Source organism: Podarcis tiliguerta (assembly GCF_965153285.1).
Source record: "Podarcis tiliguerta genome assembly, chromosome: 4".
NCBI classification, from domain to species: domain Eukaryota; kingdom Metazoa; phylum Chordata; class Lepidosauria; order Squamata; family Lacertidae; genus Podarcis; species Podarcis tiliguerta.
Window position 1 is genome coordinate 70,822,852 of NC_139537.1, and position 20,456 is coordinate 70,843,307.

A 20,456-nucleotide genomic window follows, 5' to 3' on the forward strand; every position below is an offset into this window, starting at 1 on the left:
GCAAGGGGGACCGAGCTGAGAAAAGGTTTCTGAAGTCCAAGCCCGTCTCTGATTATCAAGCTGGCTTTGTGGGGCAGGATGAGGAGGGCAAAGGAATATATAGGCCGCTTTGCTTCCTCTTCTTCCTCCCAGTTCCTCATGGATTCTCCCTTGTTACATATGTTTACAGACATGGGGTAACCCAGAATAAGATCCGCACTGAATTACATGCAGTCCCATTGTCCACTCTCAAGTGCAAAACGCCTGCTGTTGAAACATCAATAGTTTTCCAGCTATTATCTGTTCAAGGAACTGTTTCCATATCACTTGCCACAGAACACCTGTGCTTTTAAGTGGGTTATTAACAACAACAATTTTATTATTTATTCCCTGTCCATCTGGTTCTAAAGCACACATTCCATTCACACAGGACTCTTGCTAGAGCTTTTGAGTTTCACCATTGCTCTAAGTGCATCCCAGAGCACTCTTGTTAGGGTACACATTTCAGATAGAATTGGTGGGCCAGCCAACTTTCGCCATTACCACCCTTTGTATAGAGAAACCCATGATCCACCCTTTGAAAAGCACTGGGTTACATCAGTTCTCTAAGCTCAATTGATTTCAGTGAATATCCCCTTTCCAGCTCTCCTTTATATCTCCTTTCATCCTTTTTAAGGAATTTCACATATCACAATTTTCTTTTAGGTCCGGAGAAAGTAGTTATATAACAAATCATTTATAGGTATTTCAGAAGCAAACTCTTCAGTAAAGAAACTGTCTTACTCCAAATCACTATGATTGTAATAGGTCAGGCAACCAATAAATGTGGGATAAGATCTCTTTGTGGAATTCACAGAGCTATGAAACAAAATACGAGGTCCTTGAAGGGAAAGGCAGAATATAAATGTAATAAACAAACAAATAAAACAACAGCGTTCCCTCTCTTTATTTTGCTGACTCTTCCACAACATTAACAAGCTCCTGGAAATGGGTTTTAGGGGGAAATGCATGAAAGATCTTAATATACTTGCCTTTCTTCCCGTTTTTAGGTATTACAACTGTGCTGACTATGACAACGATCAACACTCATCTCAGAGAGACTTTGCCTAAGATTCCCTATGTCAAAGCCATTGACATGTATCTCATGGGCTGCTTTGTATTTGTCTTCTTGGCCTTACTTGAATATGCTTTCGTCAACTACATCTTCTTTGGAAAAGGCCCTCAAAGGCAGAAGAAACTTGCAGAAAAGACGGCCAAAGCAAACAACGATCGCTCTAAGTTCGAAAGCAACCGGGTAGGATTATTCACATCATCTACTAGCCTGTGTTGTTTTCAGTTCCAAAACACCACCATGGATCAGTAGGATTAAGTGTACTTACCCTCCATGCTAAACTGTATCATTGGCATCTGTAGAAACCGCAGCCACCTCCCTCCCTCCCTCAGTATGAATAGATCCCTAGTCACATAAAACACTCCCAGTACACAGAGAGTGCAGAAAGGGAAAGAGTGAGCAAAACATGGTTCTGGTAGGCTACAGGTTCACATAGTTTATTACCATAAGCGAAATTGCTAGTTCAGGATTCACAGGCCTGGGAACTTCTCTTCCCATCACTAACACTTAATGCAATGTATTTTGCCCCAATTACCCTTGCCGTGCCTCCAGGATAAGGGAACTGGCCAACTGAATGTGTTTTGTTACATACAAAAACTACTGCTTCCACCACTGCTTATTATTTCCTTTTAGTTCTTATACAGAATGAGAAATAAGTCATGGAGTCCAGACTTAAAATGCTGTCAGCTATTCTTTTTTTCAGACTAGGGAAGATGCAGAGTTTTTTTGTTTGTTTGGCAGTTGTTTTTAAGTATATAAAAAACAATATGCGCATTTATTCAGTAGCAAAACCTCCGCTCATTTCCTGCTGTATGCATTTGTACAGGAAATGGTTAAAGGAGTGCAAGAAGACAGCTTTTCTTCACGAGGTTTTCCTCTGAATTCAAAGGGCCCTTTACAATGTGATATTAATGGAGTTATATTTGGTTGATGCAGATCATGGCAACTGGCGTAGTAAGAGATCGAGAACCACATATTTGGATGTGAAACTGCAAGCGCATAGCTAGAGCAGTGCCTCCTTTTGTGTTGTGCAGGAGAGAAAGCTAAATATGAGATAAATGTTTAGACATTTAAGAAAGGCTTTAAGTGTGGTGTTTGTTATCCTCAGTGTACTGATTTGTTTTTTTACTAGTTCTATTGTTACAAGTCACCACATTGAGAATTTTTAATTGATGTTTATCTAAGGGCAGTGTGTGTGAGAGAGAGGAGACATGTGCCTCAAGGCGCATGCAACATTATACAGTTGTATAGGTCCTCTCAAGCCAATATTATAAATGGTGTCCCAGCATATTTTGTTGCTATGTCCAGGGAGGAAAGTGGTATTCTTGTCACCCACTTTTCTTAAATGGCTAAATGTGTTATCTATCATGCGATCAGGGGAGCACATCCAGGCTTACATAATTTCTTCTCCCTACGTAAATTTTTTTGACCCAATCTGAAACTAGTTTAACTGTCCCAATGGCTTCTGGGAATTGTTTTGTTTTTGTAAGTTGGGGGGGGGGGGGTTAAATACCAATGTGCTCTAATACAACAAATACTAGTATGGATTAAATCAAGCAAAATAAAAGGAGAGATACCATATTTTTCGGTAAATGGTCTATGTAAACCCAGCAGGTAAGAACAACTGACTTATTTTGTAGGCTGTCACACAAATAATTTTGTGACAAATTCTGCAATCTCTGGTTTTCCGTCTTCTAGAAGTGAACTGGGCAAATCCAAACTAGGACTTCTGGGCATTCTTCTAAGCAATGGGGCAACAATATTTGTATGAGCATCTAGATAATAGGGGCAATGTAAAAGCACATGGTCTATGGACTCTCTCTCCACCATTACAAGGGCAGAGCCTTTTGACAAAGGGGATTTTTCTGTAGCCCCCCATTTAAAACCACAAATGGAGAGACAGCACACCTTGCAAGTGTAAAGGCCCTCATAGGACTGTACTTCTATTGTGAGGTTCATTATCTCCTCCGCCCCCCGCCCCATTATATCTGTATCGCCCTTTACAACTCACAAGGTTCCTTGGCTGAGAAGCACAACACTTAAATTGTGATATAACCAGGGATATTTATAGATTGTTTCTTCATATGAAGCCCCTGAAATTCTGCTGGAACCTATAATAATTCACCAAAAAACTTCTCCGAAACTGTGTGCTGCCGTACCCCACCCCACCCCTGTGCACTTCCACCCAAATGTGTGCATGCTTTGTTGCTAGAGTTGTATTTAGAAACGTATGCAAAACTTTACAGCAGTAATTCAGGGAAGTGTTTTATTGAAGCTTTGCACCTGCTCTTTATCAACATGAAGGCTGGTTTGCACATTCCACTATTTTGGTGATGTAATAACTCTCCACTCAGTAACTATCAGGGTGTAAATCTATACCCTCATTGCTGGTCTGCTTATGTTATTCCCATGCAAGCATCACTATAGAGTGAGGTGTTGGATGAGCAATGCTTAGAAGATACCTGTCTCCCAGTTATTAAAGAATTGAAAGAGAAATGTGGTTTCCAGTCTTTCTCTGTTAAGTACGTCCTGCATGGTTAGCTGAAAATCCTGTCCCTGGAAACAGAGTGTTCCAACCAGGAACATTCATTGTACCAATTATTATTAAAAAGCATTGCTCACTTTCTCCAGCCTCGGATCTTGGGAGTTAGGGAGATACGATGGTGCAGGCTGTGTGATACTAGGTCCTCAAGTTAGTTTGAATTTGGCCTGTTGAATGACCATCAGCCATTCTTGTACTTGGGAAAATATTAAATATATTTAAATAATTACAGGCTTTCTTCTGGACTGAGAATATATACTACAGAACAATGTTAGTGAGCTCTAAAATTGAGTGGTAAAGGAAAACCTGCACATGTTTCGTACCGGCCCCTTAATAAGAGCCATTTACTGAAAACATGTCACCAGTTTTAATAATTCAGCTTGCACCTTTTTAAATTGGCAATGAGCCCATCTAAAATTTTACAAGTAGAATTCTTAATATTCACAGTGGCAAGGACGAACTTAATAGTGCAATTTCTGTAGTATGTGGAAATGAAATACAAAACTTTCCCCTTTTAATTTTCTGATACACTTCACTAAGATCTTTAGCAGTATTTGTTACACTGTTTCCAGGATGTTTATTTGGACTTTAGTGTTTTTAAAAATATGTGCTAGAGCTAAAGATGTCCATTAAAGTTAGGTTAAGTTAGATTTGGGACGCGGGTGGAGCTGTGGTCTAAACCACAGAGCCTAGGGCTTGCTGATCAGAAGGTCGGCGGTTTGAATCCCCGTGATGGGGTGAGCTCCCGTTGCTCAGTCCCTGCTCCTGCCCACCTAGCAGTTTGAAAGCACGTCAAAGTGCAAGTAGATAAATAGGTACCGCTCTGGCAGGGAGGTAAACGGCATTTCCGTGCGCTGCTCTGGTTTCGCCAGAAGCGGCTAAGTCATGCTGGCCACATGACCCGGAAGCTGTCTGTGGACAAACGCCGGCTCCCCTGGCCTATAGAGCGAGATGAACGCCGTAACCCCAGAGTTGTCCGCGACTGGACCTAATGGTCTGGGGTGCCTTTACCTTTAAGTTAGGTTTATTGAATTTATGAATTGCTTCCAACAACGAAAGTCACAAAGCAATTTACAATAAAAGAAACAATTATTTGAAAGGCAAGAATGGCTAATCAAGAAAATTAAGTAACTAGACATTTAAAAACGGCTTCCGTGTAAATTCTAGTTTCCCTCTTTTTAGCATTCAGGGGGTCTGGTTATCCTTCACTGAAAAGAAAACATAGACAGTGTATGTGGATTGCAAAGCAGTTTTCAAATGTTCTCACTAATATAACCAAAAAAGGAGGGGAATCCATTCAAGACAATATTAAAAGTGGCCAAGTGACAGTGAGTCCACAATATTAGCACACACTGGAACTGGCATAGGTTGACTTTTGGAGCACAATCCTGTTTCAAGGGGTGATACAACTGAATGTCTAAGGCCAATCTATATGGAGTTCAAAACACACAGAGCCCAGAGCATAACAACATAGCACAAGGTTAAAATAGTCTGGTTGAAAAATCCCAGCTGCCATGGGCTAACATTGTCTTAATATACAATGTTTTGATCTGATTCTAAAACCGCCTGCTTCCATAAGCAAGCATTTAGAGAAGGTATATTGACTGTTGTATAAGTACAGTGTCAAAACTCATATTATCCCAAGCCTTGTGGGGATGTTATATCTGCATGAAAAAGCTAACGTGCAAAGACAAGAGAACCTGCAAATGGAATATTATGTCTGCTAGTGACTTGTATGTTTGTCTTATTCCCTGGCCAGGAAATCAGTCAGTTTCTTCTATATTGCTCTCAATCCAAGCAGAAGGATCCCATAGCTAATTTCTGGGATCTGACCTTTTTTTGGATCACTATATTATAACATCTTCTGATAGTAAAGCTAGATCAGATAAAGGGTGCTACACATTCTCATTTTGCTACCACAGAGCCCTTGTTTTAAGTTCCTGTGCCACTTCAAGAGGGGAAAAAGGGGAGAATGGTAAAATGTAAAGTAAATAACACTGTGCAATTGTGAACGGTATCAAATACACTTCAATTCCGGGACCCTTAAAATTAATATAATATTAAACAATTAAATTGGATTGAAATGATTCAGGGACCATGAATTGCCTGCCATTAAATTCACTTTCAAAAATTCTGCACAATAAAAATATGTTGAAATTGGCATTAAGAATGAAATGAGAAGCCTGCTCATTTTGATACAAGTTTGCTAAATCATTTTTTTTAATTGATCTAGACCCATAAAACAAATGGGAGTTTTGCCATGAAATGACACTTCCCAGACAGTACAGTGACACACTTGCTTTCCAAAGCAGAACGAGATAAATTTCTAGTAAATATGTTGCACCAGAGTGACTAGTATCTTCAGGAACCTCTGGTTATCATTACGTTTTAGGAATAAAAAAGGGCAAGTAGATTGTTCTCCCTAGTTGAACTTGCACACTCAGTAATCCTAAAGCCAGGCAAATGTGATCTGAGGGGCTCTTAGGCGTGGTATGCTCTGTCACTGAAATATACTCAGAGTCGCAAAGTGATTTCATGCTCTTTATTCAGCTCATAGTGGTGAGGAGGAATGAATGAAAGTCCCCTCAAAGTATCTGCTTTATATACATTATTTACACAATGGGCTGCACATGATTGGCTAATTCTGCAATTCTACTGTAAGCCAATCAGGTTGTGGATTCACTTATATCTGGAGCATGATTGGGTGGTTCCTGCCAACCAATCATACTGCTGCATTGTTCTAGGACCAATCAGACTGCTGCATTCTGAATCCTATTGTTCTAGGACCAATCAGACTGCTGCAATTTGGAACCTATTGTTCTAGGACCAATCAGACAGCTTCAGTTTGGATCCTATTCAACTCAATACATAACAGTCACCAAAGAGGCCTGCTACTAGGACTTTTATACACACTCACACAAACACGTACAACCATGTTCTTCTGCCAATGGGTATGGGAAATGGGGTTTTCCAGAGGAATGTTGGGGGCAGCCAAGCACTAGCAGGATCCTAAGTCTCCTCGTTCCCCTCACATGCCTTCAGCTATGCTGCAAATGAAATAGCCAATTTCTTTCCATTTACCACAATTGGGGGGGGGGGTTAATAATAGAATAAAAACTGCCAAAGAAGAAGACCTCCCTACCCTGGGGACTTAGGAAGCCCTTGGGAAGTAGTGGTACGTCTGCTATGTAATCTCACCACCATCGCAGGATTGTGAACTATACATTTGACCCTGTTTAAGTAGGCCAAATGTTTCATATTTACATGTCCGGTGCTTGAGTAACTTTTACCCAAGACAGAGCTGCATTGGGAGATAAAAGGTGGAATGAACCTCCTGTTTCTAGCAATGGGTCAGTGTATTGTGGTTCACTGCGATTGCCCCCATATGTGTGCCAGGGAGAGGAGAAAGTGATACTTTGAGTGTTGTACCAGTCATTCCTTGCATGAGCAGCAATACTCACTTGGGACCGGAATTTGCCCATAGTGTTAATGGCTTTTCTGAAGGATCATTATGTAGGTAAAGCGACTTTGTGAGTTCTACAGCAGATGAGTAGCCTGCTTCTATATCAAATGCAATTTTGAATATTGATCAGAACTTACAATACAATTCAGTAGTGAAAGTGGATTTGCTCTTTAGCCTTTTTATATACTGTTGTGCTCACAGGAGCGTGCAAAGGTCTAGGGGGATTCCTCATCCCACCAGCAGAGACCCATCTGTGTTAAACGCCCTCAGGAGAGAACCCTCTTGAGAGAACCTTCTCTGATCTGCATCATCTGAGGTCCTGAGGTGTGACTACCTGGCTGACTGGCTAAAGCTCTGAAAACAGCACTCCAGTTACAGAATGAGTCTGCATTGCAACATTTTGTTTCAGGCCCTACTTTTTTTATATTTATGTTATTGGCACAATTCCTAATCCTTACCACTTAATATGGTAATTATGTCCATTTTCATGGGGAATAGTTAAGCCTTCCTTGCTAATTATTTTATTTATTTGTTTGTGTGTTTGTTTTAAAAGCAGTTGTATACTGCTATTCATTGAAAAAAACCCAAAGTGGTTTATAACAATAGAACAAAAAAACCCATACAATAAAAAAAATTAAAAAGTTTAAATCAGACATCAGTTAACTATTATGGAAAGATGTATTGTTAATCTCCTGCATAGGCCTGATGGAACAGAAGAGTTTTCAGCAGGCATTTAAAACTTGGAACAGAAGGTGCCCTCTGTTCTGAAATAGAATTAAATATTTTTATTTACTGGAAACAATTATGAACCTCCATCATTATGAATTTGTTTCCAACTAGGTGGACATGCATGGGAATATTCTGCTAACATCCCTCGAAATTCACAACGAAGTTGCAAGCAATGAGGTCACCACAAGCGTCACCGATCCTCAGAATTCAACAATATCCTTTGACAGCTCAGGTATCCAGTACAGAAAACAGAGTTCGCATCGAGAAAACCTTGGAAGGCGTACATTGGACAGAACTGGCGCACACACAAAGAAGAGTCATTTACGGAGAAGGTCTTCACAGCTAAAGATAAAAATTCCTGACCTAACGGATGTGAACGCCATAGACAGATGGTCAAGAATGGTGTTTCCTTTCACATTTTCTCTTTTCAACTTAATCTACTGGCTATACTATGTCAACTAAATTGACTTTACTTCTTCTTCTTTTTTTAAAAAAAGACTTCAACAAGTTAAATATTAATTTGCCTGTTATTTTGTATGTGTACATAAGAACTTTTACACTATATATATATATAAATATAAAATATATATAAATATATTTAAAATCCTGTTTATGTGTGTACATATATTGTGAAAGAATGTGTATTATACCCATTGTGCATACACATATGTACTATATATATACACACACACTCTGTACTTTCGGAAGATAACGGACAGTTTAGCAGAATGCGCATTAAGTGATTTTTAAAAAATAAAATAAAAAGTATGGAGAGGCAAGTGCTCTGAAAACTGTAGGTTTTGATAAATCTAAAAGTCATTTAAGACCACCCAAATATTTTTCAGACCTCTGCAATTCCATATTTATCAGAATTATGTGATATTGTTGGTGGAAACTTGACTGCTCATTAACTGGTAGAATTAACACTGGTACGCTTTTTCTAAGTTATATTTCCTAATCATTGAACCAATGAACCTAATCAATTTTTATTTATTTTTTGTTTTTGCTAATGGTTTGTGTTTTATATTCTAGCAAACATCAGTTTCCCTTTCAAAAATGGGCATCATCCTTTTAGCGATCACTTGTTTATTCTCATGTAGCAAGTTAAATCTCGATCAAGAGATCAGTTTGCTTCGCGTTCATAGGATTTACAATCCTTAAGAAGCTATTGAACGATGCAAAGCAGCCTCTTCTTATGTGATACAGTGCATTATATAATGTTTTAATTTAATATTCCGATTACAATATAGGATTATTTTGAGGAGAGAATCCCTACAGCATATTGTTACTGGAACATTGTTTGAAATGCAACTGCTGCTAACATACTTAGGATCTATTCTGATCTATACAGGGTTATCAAATCTTCTCCTTTGCAGGGGTACTATAATCTGAGGAGATTCTTTCTGAGGAAAATTTTAGCACATACATTGCTCCATGTTCTGCTGTACCTGCTTCCCCTTTGCAAATCTTCTCCATGTTACAGTGGAGCAGCCAGGCAGAACAAATCAGTTCCACAAAAGAATAGATAAGGTTTTTATATATATATATAAAAGCTTCTCTGTGCCACAGAGCTTTTCAAATTTCCAGAATGCCAGGCAATGGAGGATATGATAATCTTAGCCCATTGTTTCTTTAATTATAAGTATTCCAATGGTAAACTAGAAGACACCTCAGGTTAAAAACAAAAAGGGAAAACCATGCATTGACATTACCAAACATTTTTAGAACATGATTAATGTAAGATATATTTGCATAATATGCATATATATATGAATAATTTACCCAATTTTCTTTCTAGTGCTTGCTACTGTGACTGCATGCTATATCATACTTTTGTTTCTGTGATGTTACAGCTTTCTCTTCTCTAGAACTAAACCAATATAGCACTTCTAATGTATAAATTCAATAACAGAACATTTTCACATCTATTTTGTACATATATATGTATATACACACTAAAACTGCTAGTATAGCTGATATGCTACATTCACAAACCATAAATAATGGAGAACAAATGTCTTGCTTCAGCATTAAATGCATTCAGTCATTTTCCTTATGCAAAATGTTCCACTTTTGTTTTCCTGTAGTTAGAATGCATTCATATCAGTGCTGTTAACTTAGCATACATGAGATGAATGAATATCAAAAGGAGTTTAGAGACAAACTGGATGAGCAGGAATTTGGAAGGTAAAGTTGTAGGTGCAAATCGCCAGTTGTATTCCCCATTCATTTCATTATGGCAACTTCCACTAGTTGGGTTGCACTGGAAACATTTTGTAGCTTTCATTATATGGAAGCAACCTCTGATTCACCTGCCATATCATTAAAGGGCCACTTTCCATGTTACAGGAATGCTTTTTGCATGTCACTCCCACATAAAATAATATACTATAGAAAAGGGTTTTATGTTGAGACTGAGCTAAAACCAGTCATACCTGGTTTCATTTTCACATGTTGGAGAAGACCGTATATGGGAGGGGAGCAATGGTATTTCATATAACTGGCTTAGTGATTTGGGAAAAAAAAGTTTTACTGAAAGTTTTTCTGAAAACAGAAACCTGCAGAATTATATTTAGTCTCAGCTGATACCACACCTGCTATTGAGACAACATGCAGTGCTATTTTTCTAGAAAAAGAGGTGCCGGACCTCACCGCGAATGTCTACCTTGTTCTCTTAGAATGGCAATGGCGCCCACCTGAGAGGTGCCGGAATTGACTTCCGGTGAGTTCTGGCTAGAAAAAAGCCCTGGATATATGCCAGGAATCCAGGGCAGCTTGCTAGAGACCATGGCTTTCTTGGAAGAATACGTATTAACTAAAATCATGCCAAAATTATTCTTAGTGGACTGGTTCATTTTATTGCCTAACGGAAGCTGCCATTGAAATTATAATATGAGCCTTTAAATCAAAATAGGAATCGAAATTTCAGTACAGCCGTAGTGTTAAAATAATTATAATGATAATAATAACAATAGAATATGGAGGCTTATATTGAAGTTCACAAACTTATGAAAGATGGGAAGGGTTGTCTTTTTCGTTTTTTGCTATGAATGTAAATAAAGATAATTTTGTGTGAGGGTATCTCGATTGGTCTATAACACTGAGATCAAAAGTAACGAGCAAGGAATGACAGCAACCCGTAATGACTTCAGGCTTCAACAACAATTTAGACAATGTGATTCACAAACTAATTGAGATGAACTATATATCTGTAACATTTAATTCGAATCCTAAACATATTAAGCTGAAACAGATCTGTAGAACCTACCGTATTTTTCCATGTATAAGATGTTTTTGTAGTATTTAAAAATGTTAAAATTTGGGGGTCCTCTTATACAAGGATAGTGCTGAGGGGGGATGGGCAATTGGTGGTATCCGTGAGCAGGAGATTGTCAGTGGCAATTGGGTGGGTGATTGGTGGCTGCGGCAAGGTCTGCTGGCGATTGGCTGCTGCAGCAGCAATTGGGCAGGTGATTGGTGGCTGCGGGAAGGCTGGGCAATCTCCCCCTATTTCCTTAATTTGGGGTCCCAAAAAGTAGGGGTCGTCTTATACATGGGGGCATGTGATACACGGAAAAATACGGTACATTGTTTGTGTGTGTTAGGATTACAGTGGTACCTTGAGTTAAGAACTTAATTCGTTCCGGAGGTCCGTTCTTAACCTGAAACTGTCCTTAACCTGAGGTACCACTTTAGCTAATGGGGCCTCCCGCTGCCACTGCGCCACCGGCGTGCAATTTCTGTTCTCATCCTGAGGTAAAGTTCTTAACCCAAGGTACTGCTTCCGGGTTAGCGGAGTCTGTAACCTGAAGCGTTTGTAACCCAAAGCGTTTGTAACCTGAGGTACCACTGTACAGCCTTACTAAGCAATCCAACCCTCCCTTTGCACCATGCAGGGGCAGGGGCACTTATATTAGATGGAGTTACGCCACTGCTCAACCCTGGTGGCCTCTGCCTGCAGAGTGACTACCACCTTCCTCCACTAGTGTGGAGCTCTACTTCCACCAGCTAGACAGTAAGTAGGAACCCTCAAAATGGGGAGTTCCGTAGACAGGGGAGGCAGAACCAGCCTGGGATCTGCTGGATCCTAAGAAAATCCTACTGCTATCCCATGGGCCCAAATTGGACCTGATTGTTATGCCAGCTCCAGGTTGGTGCAGCTACATGCCTCTCTTGCTCTTCTACCCTAGCCATTATGGGCTGTATGTGCTGTGGTGTCTCCACCTAGCTATGCCTGGAATTAGCAGCCTTAGCGACTCTGGTGAGATCAAGGAAATTGGAATACAGCTGCAACAGCTTTGGTGGGTGAGGAACTGCTACCAGAGTAAGCCTGCCGAGGAAGCAAGAGTGCAATCCCAAGGCTCATACAATGCTACAGAGCTTCACATGTAGCAAAACATTTGAGGGTTTTCTAGGGAAGCCCAGCGGAGAATTTGGATGGGACTAGTGAAATTTCTTGAAAGGTTTTCCCGTTCCTGAACTCAGGCTGCTACTCAAGCAAATTTAGCCATGTCTTTTATAGCTTTTTACATAAAATTGTTGTACATTATTTGCAGGCCAACAAAACATGTTTGTTATGAAAGGCACTGGAAAGAACATAATAAACATCATGCTGGATCCGGCCAAACACCCATCTAGTCCATCATTTTGCTCTCATGTTGGCCAACCACATGCCTCTGAAAAGCCCTAAAGTAGGAACAGGGCTCTTACCATTTGTGATTCCCAGCAGCTGGTATTCAAAGCATTACTTCCTCCAATAGTGGAGAGGGATTGTAGCCGTGATGACTGGTAGCCATTGATAGCCTTATTCTCCACAAATTTCTCTAATCCTCTTTCAGAGCCATTCAAGTTGGTCCTTATCATTGCCATTGAAACAGTGTGCATAGTAAAAACAAAAAACAAAAAACCCAAAATCAAACACAGGGACACTAGCTCTAGGAACAATAGCATCAAATCAACAAACCCTAAAACAACAAAACAGTGCAAACTCTTAAAAACAACGGAACGGTCTGGTCAGAAAATTGATGGGTATCATCAGCATTTAGCACTTTCTCTAAATGCTCAAAGCTATGCATCACCCCACTAATTTTTCTAATGTCACTTTGTAATAAAGGCCAGGATTACAGATTACATTTTTAGTGCTGTGCTGAATGATCACCTAGTTCAATTTTCAATGTCATAAGTGGTCTTTCAAGGGATATAAGCAGTCTTTAAAAATAAAAATCCATGCAGTACTGATCTATCACATATTTGGTATAAGAGCAATGTTGGATCACCCAAAAGCCTATCTAGTACAGTGGTACCTCTGGTTACGTACTTAATTCATTCCAGAGGTCTGTTCTTAACCTGAAACTGTTCTTAACCTGAAGCACCACTTTAGCTAATGGGGCCTCCCGCTGCTGCCATGCCGCCGCCGCACGATTTCTGTCCTCATCCTGAAGCAAAGTTCTTTACCCGAGGTACTATTTCTGGGTTAGCGGAGTCTGTAACCTGAAGCGTCTGTAACCTGAAGCGTCTGTAACCTGAAGCGTATGTAACCTGAGGTACCACTGTATAGCATGGTGTTTCCACAGTGACCAACCATATGCCTATGGGAAGCCTAGCTCAATGGTACTCTCCTGCTTGTGAATCCCAACAATTCGCATTGATATTGGAAATTAGTCACTGATAGCAGTATCCTTTAAAGCTATCTAAATAGGTCCTTCACCAACCAGAAGATTTGGGTCAGACCCTGGTTCAGTACTTTTGAGTAACAGCTCATCTCTGTCCAATATACTTTTCACATTGGATTTTTGTTTTGTTTTGTTTAAAAAAGGAAGAGGAACTTTTTTTATTAGGGGACAGAATTGGATGAAATTTGCAGGCAGAATAAACCATTCTGAAGGCCTGATTCCTGACACATTTCAGAATGATAACAGCAGTGGTCTTCTTGTAAAGGCAACTGCTACTTAATAACTTAATCTCCCCTGCTGATTTCTAGTCAACTGATCTGAAAATTGGAGAAATGAAAGTGGTGCCCCAGGTTAAGAAAGAGTTCAAGGGACTCTTGTGCTAGGCACAACTGAAGTTGTTTTGGAGTACAAAGAGCTAAATGGCATTCACTTTCTAAATAAAATAATTCCCTCTGATTACAAGCTTGACCAGCCAGTCACAGTGGAGCTCTCTGCCCCCTCTCCTTCATATCCTGATTTACCGTATTTTTCGCTCTATAAGACGCACCAGACCAAAAGACGCACCTAGTTTTTGGAGGAGGAAAACAAGAAAAAAAATATTCTGAATCTCAGAAGCCAGAACAGCAAGAGGGATCGCTGCGCAGTGAAAGCAGCAATCCCTCTTGCTGTTCTGGCTTCTGGGATAGCTGCGCAGCCTGCATTCACTCCATAAGACGCACACACATTTCCCCTTACTTTTTAGGAGGGAAAAAGTGAGTCTTATAGAGCAAAAAATACGGTATTCCTTAAACTTCAAGACACAAGTTGCGCTTGCAAAGCTGATCCTTTCTCCCAAAAAACCTGGCTGGGCCAGCCCACCCATGAGGCAACATGAGGCAACCACCTCAGGCAGCAGATACACAGGGTCAACAGATCCTGATGCAGATCTTTATCCCCCTCTTGTTCCTGGTCTAGCTCTTTCTCTCCCCTTCCTTTCTGGTGGGGAGTGAGGTGCCATTTTATGGTTCAGCTCAGGTGCCAAAATGTCTTGGGCTGGCCCTGAAAACTGGGATTGGGGAGCACTGGTAAAACCATTTCTCTGATTACAAGCTAGAAGTGTCAGTAAAAAGCTTTCCTGCCCTCTCCTGATCCTGGTCTTTGCTTTTAGCTAGTCATAAGTTTTGATTTGGCAAAGCTGCTCCCTCTTCCGCCTTGCATTTTCCTTCTTCAGGAAGCTTAGAGACATAACTTCGCATTTTGTGGAAGCTGGCCTGCACCATTTATTTAATGTCTGAGTCACTGCAGCACCACAAAATTCTTCTGTCCAGTCTTGAACAGATCTTACTTTGCCTCAGATTGGTTGAGACCGAATCCATTCAAAGCATCACACCTCCGTTTGGGGTTCATCCAGATCTGGCACACACCAGATCTGGCAGGGAATTCTCTCCCGTGACTCTTCCAGCATACAGCTTCATTGGACAGCCTAACTATTATGAGATGAGGAGAAAATCTTATTTCTATGCACTTCTTACACACCATGCATAATTTTATATACTCTATCATGTTCCCACTTACTTGCCTTTTTTTAAAAAAAAGACTAAAATATTGTAACCTTTCCTCCTAGGGGAATTCCTCCAGCTGCTTAATTATTCTATACCTATTTGCAGCCACTGAGCTCTGCAGCTTCAGTGTCGTTTTTGTCTTTCCCCTTTACACCGTGATCTCAACCAATTGGGGATTACACAGTGAATCTGTTAACATGACAGTGACACATAACTAATCAGATTAAATTGATGCCATTGAGGGCATCAAACGAAGCCCTTCTGTTGCCTGTGCTCTGAACAGGAGAAGCAGGGAATGGAATGTGCCTCCATTGCCCAGGATAATGGGGACACACTTCCGGTCTTGCTACATCATATTCCCACTTCACTTCCTGCCACTACTGCATGGTAAATCCCTCTTCAGTTCGAGTTGTGTGTGGCTGTCTGGGCCAGGATGTAGGTGGAGAGGCAGTTTAGGATTTACAAACAAAGTAAGGCAGTGCGAGTGGGCCATTTTCTTACTCAGCTGTGCATACAGATAAATGTGTCCTCCATATGTACTCCACTACTTTTAATGTATCAGGATGCACATGTATTTTAATTCATATGCTGCTCCAGCTAGTCAGCTGTGCATGACTGAACTGAAGGTGGGTGAAGTACGTAAAACTTTGTTGCCTTGTCCCCAATTCTCCTTGACACCCCTTTTGGTCCTTCCCTCCTTTTTACTAAGGGGAGTTGAAAACTCAGCAAATAGGTCGTGCTTTGCAGGAGGAGTGGAAACGTTATGAATATTTTCCAACCCCTGCCCGTCCCCAGATTAAGCAGAAGATTGGATGGAGGCTGGAGCAACAGATTTGAATCGATAGTTTTTATTTTCTTGGAAAGATACTGTAATGGAGGAGTTGCTCTTATGGGCAATTTGGGAATTGGTTAAATGAAGCCAATAGAAATAGAGGTACATTTTCAGCTTGGACAGGTGGGGCTGCAGCACCCTGTCCCTCCCAAACTGCAGAACCAGAGCCTCCCCCCCCAAAAAAGAACGCCCACTAGTCATAACAATCAGATCACTCGCTCACCTTTTCCAGGGTTCATCTTCAATCTTTGTCTAGCTTGGCCAATCAAGTGTAAACTTACATGCATTTAAATCAGCAACCATTCTATGTTGCTCACTACGGTCGGAGCCATCTCCTAGGGGCTGAGATCCCTCCAGCCCTCCCAATAAAATATTTGAGGGGAGCCAGACATTGATGGGCATTGTCATTCAAATTGTGTGCATGCACTGCCTTGTGATTGATTATGTGGGACAGAGCTTACTTGCACCCCCCCCCAACAATATTTTATTCAAGTTGACACCCCTGCTTGGTATCATCCCTGTCTGTAGACAGAAGCCCCCCCCCCCCATTTTCCATTCATGTTAAGTTGTGGGTGAACATATCAGACAACACAGCAATTCTTCAAACAGCTCTTGTTTATTCACAGGCCAGAACAGAACTGAACTAAAGGGTTCAGCCAACCTGCTTATATAGAGCTCCACTACAACGCAACAGTAACCACTTTCTGTAACTATCCAATCACTGAACGTCACTTTCAATCCCTTATTTGCATATGCGGACCTGAGTGAAAACTATCTACAGTATCCCCCCTGCTGGCCCAGGGTGAGAACTTCAGTATATAACAATTCAGTTCCTTTCCTCGTAGAGAAATCTTTTACCAATTCCCACTGAAAATTGCCTAGCAGGACTGAGAGTCGCAACAATACTCCAATCCCCTGCTTCTCCTTGCAATGGCTTTGGTGATAGCACAGCAGATGCTGGGAAGTACTTTAGCACTTGTGAACTTTGGCATGTCTTCTTAGGAAAAGATCTATATTAAGGCAAATTGCAGTATTACGTTACTTGTCTTTGAAAAATCCTCAACACGGCAAGGCTGCCTGAGCAAACAATACGGACTGGGACTGTTTTTGTTATGAATAAACTTATTTATTTATTTTTTTAAAAAAAATGACATTGAAGAACTGAATAATTACAAAGATGCTGCTTTTCGGAAACTTATTAGATAATACCTGCATGTAAGCAACTGTAGAAGGGTTTCCCAAACTTGGGCCTCCAGAAGTTCCCATCATGCCAGATCACTGGTCCTGCTAGCTAGGGGTGATGGGAGCTGTAGTCCAAAAACAGCTGGAGACCCGAGTTTGGGAAACGCTGATTTATAGGATAGCAGTCTTAGGAAGGGAGTTGTGATGGATCAAAGCAGGAATTGGTATGTGAATGAGAGCGGGGAGGAGGCCCGTCGGGTGCAAATAAGGACAGGAGTCCTACCAGCTGTGTCTACTGAAATGTCCTCTTCTATGTTACTAAGGTACAGGATCTCTGCCATCTTTTGCCTGTGACCACCAGAGAAAGCAGTGTGATCTGCAGAGCAATCCTATGTAGACCAGTTCAGTGGGCCTTCTTCCCATGCATGGACTTGCAGCCTTGTACTTATTTTCTTCCTCCGCTGATAGGCTCTGGGCACCCCTGGCTCCACCTACCATGAACTGCCTGCTTTTTGCCCAAGGTTGGTGCAATGCATAAGGGGCAACCCACAGGCAAAGTGCACCCAGTGGGCTCCACCACACTAGCATGTCCATGACCCAGCTCTCAGACCACCTATCGTTTTGACATCCCCACAATGCTCCTTGTAAAAGAAGCTGACGGCACTCTGCAGCCATTGTGTGGACAGTACTAGGCCTCGTGTGATACTTAGGATTTCATAACCGTGTGGTGGCTGAGGCTGAAAGCTAAGGGCTTGCTTCAAGCCAGGAAGAACGTTCATGGCCTAATGCAGGGATGGGGAGCCTGGGGTCCTTCAGACATTCTTGGACTCCAACTCCCATCAGCCCCCACCAGCATGGACAATTGTTAAGCATGATGGGAGTTTTGGTCCAGCATTATATGAAGTGCTGGAGGTTCCCCATCCTTGATCCAATTGGAGTTTTGAATCTGGGCTCCCTGGCCCACAGCTTCCTCTCTTAGCAGTTGTCCTACACCATCTCTCTGTGCCACCCTATTTACAGTGTACGCAGACAGGTCAGGAAATGAGTGTGTGCTCAGTTTAAGACACATGTGATTTGCAAAGATTGGATGCTCTGAATAAGTACCCTGCTGTTGCTCTCCACTTCATGCAGAAGCCGTGTGTGTGTGTGTATACTGCTCCATAGGGATTGTTAGCATTACCCTTAGTTATAACTGCCGTATGATAGAGAGAAATGTGATAAGGCCCTGATGCCATTTCTTCCATTATTACATCAGTATCAGGAGAAGGCATGTTTACTGAATTTCTTCCTTCCTATAGTGGTTAAGGACGCGGGTGGCGCTGTGGGTAAAAGCCTCAGCGCCTAGGGCTTGCCGATCGAAAGGTCGGTGGTTCGAATCCCCGCGGCGGGGTGCGCTCCCGCTGTTCGGTCCCAGCGCCTGCCAACCTAGCAGTTCGAAAGCACCCCTGGGTAGATAAATAGTAGATTTAGATAAAGTAGATAAATAGGGACCGCTTACTAGCGGGAAGGTAAACAGCGTTTCCATGTGCGGCTCTGGCTCGCCAGAGCAGCAATGTCACGCTGGCCACGTGACCCGGAAGTGTCTTCGGACAGCGCTGGCCCTTGGCCTCTTTGAGTGAGATGGGCGCACAACCCTAGAGTCTGTCTAGGCTGGCCTGTATGGGCAGGGGTACCTTTACCTTTACTTATAGTGGTTAAAGGAGCACCTGTAGATAGGCAACTATGATTCATGTAATTGGAATTGTCATGTTTCTCTCATATACAGTGGTACCTCGGACTAAGTACTCAATTCGTTCCGGAGGTCCATTCTTAACCTGAAACTGTTCTTAACCTGAAGCACCACTTTAGCTAATGGGGCCTCCTGCTGCTGCCACGCCAATAGAGCACTATTTCTGTTCTCATCCTGAAGCAAAGTTCTTAATCTGAAGCACTATTTCTGGGTAAGCGGAGTCTGTAACCTGAAGCGTATGTAACCCGAGGTACCACTGTGTGTGTGTGTGTGTGTGTGTGTGTGTGTACACACTATCATTCGGCATTTTCAGGAGTGCAGTGGAATATTACCCAACCAACACATGAACAAATTGGGACCCTTCACAAATAACGAAAAGACAAATATTTAACAACATGCATGAAACAAAGTGGTGGAAAAACATCACTGTGAATTTTCATTCTTTCTTTTTTTCTAGAAATAACTGTAAAGGGGCAGAGAGGAGGAGGAGGAGGAAATGATGGTATGGAATGAGCTTATTGTTTTGAAAAAATTACAATAAAATATATTTTAAGAAGGAAAGAGAGTATTATGGATTTGCATAGCATTGGATATATTGTTTCTTTTTTAAAAGGAAAAAAAGGCATTAGCATCATGCAAGTAAAACCTTGTTTTAAATGACTGACTAATCTGCTTTCACCAGTCGCTTAATCAACAGCTTTTTTCTCCAAGTCATTCCTAATGTTAAGCAAAAGTAGAGGATATGAATTTCAACCTACAGATGCAATATTCTTTTTGTTAGGTATTCAAAACAAATTCCATATTGCCTGAAGAAGAATAACCAATGCCATCAAGAGAATTAAAGGAAAACAACAGGAGACTCAAAAAGACTGTTGCCTTCGGGCATCAAGCAAAACTCAGTAAATAAAATGTTGTTTGCTTTAACATGATTCCCCCCCCCCAAGGCCTTTCATATATATAAAAAAATGAATGTAACTTTATTTCACATAGCAAAATAAAGAGGGTTGTGTGTTACTTGTTTTTCTTCTCAATTTGATGCTGCTTCTTTCTGCCCTCTAACCCTGCACAGCACTTAAGGAAGAGAGTAGCTTGACTAAAATCCAAGGGGCCTACTATGAACATAAGGACCTAAAAAGATCCCAGCTTGATCAGACCAAAGGCCCATGTAGCTCAACATCCTGTTTTCCAAGAGGCCAGTCAGATGCCCATGGGAAGTCTCCTGGCAGACGCTGAGCCCAGCAGCATTCTCCCCACATGCAGATCACAGAAACTGGCATTCAGGACTTGTCCACATTCCCACTTGTTCAGCGCCCAGAAAGCATGGCTCTGAGTGGTTTTCCCATGCTTTTTAGACATTGGTCCAAGCACAGATGGATCTATTATGAAACTAATGCAGCTTAAGCTTCAGGCCCCTCATCCTGCAGGGGCCCCAGAAGTGAACTTTGGGTTTAGAAGACCGAATTTGAGTTGCACGACTCCAATTGAATAGTTTTTGTTGTTGCCTACAGTTCAAGGGGCGTGGTTTAACCCACAGCGGGTGGCACTGTGGGTTAAACCACAGAGCCTAGGACTTGCTGAGCAGAAGGTTGGCGGTTCGAATCCCTGCGATGGGGTGAGCTCCCGTTGCTTGGTCCCTGCTCCTGCCAACCTAGCAGTTCGAAAGCACATCAAAGCGC

At 41.5% G+C, this 20,456-nt stretch overlaps 1 protein-coding gene and 1 long non-coding RNA gene across 4 annotated transcripts in view; one reads left to right on the forward strand and one right to left on the reverse strand.

Annotated features, from left to right (window-relative positions):
- The window catches only part of GABRB3 (gamma-aminobutyric acid type A receptor subunit beta3), a 187,763-nt gene extending 179,426 nt beyond the window's left edge, over window positions 1–8,337 (forward strand). For all 3 annotated transcript variants that reach the window (XM_083437921.1, XM_083437922.1, XM_083437923.1), the window contains 2 exons: window positions 1,029–1,273; window positions 7,936–8,337. In XM_083437921.1, the coding sequence (XP_083294047.1) occupies window positions 1,029–1,273; window positions 7,936–8,286 (596 nt within the window). In that variant the 3' untranslated portion in view covers window positions 8,287–8,337. The remainder of the gene's footprint in view (window positions 1–1,028; window positions 1,274–7,935) is intronic.
- An 8,096-nt stretch (window positions 8,338–16,433) lies between these two features.
- LOC310677134 lies at window positions 16,434–19,761 on the reverse strand. Its single transcript, XR_014510951.1, has 3 exons — window positions 18,737–19,761; window positions 16,907–18,343; window positions 16,434–16,866 (listed from the first exon to the last, which is right to left on the reverse strand). It is a non-coding gene; the product is annotated as an uncharacterized lncRNA (long non-coding RNA).
- Between the last annotated feature and the right edge of the window lie 695 nt (window positions 19,762–20,456).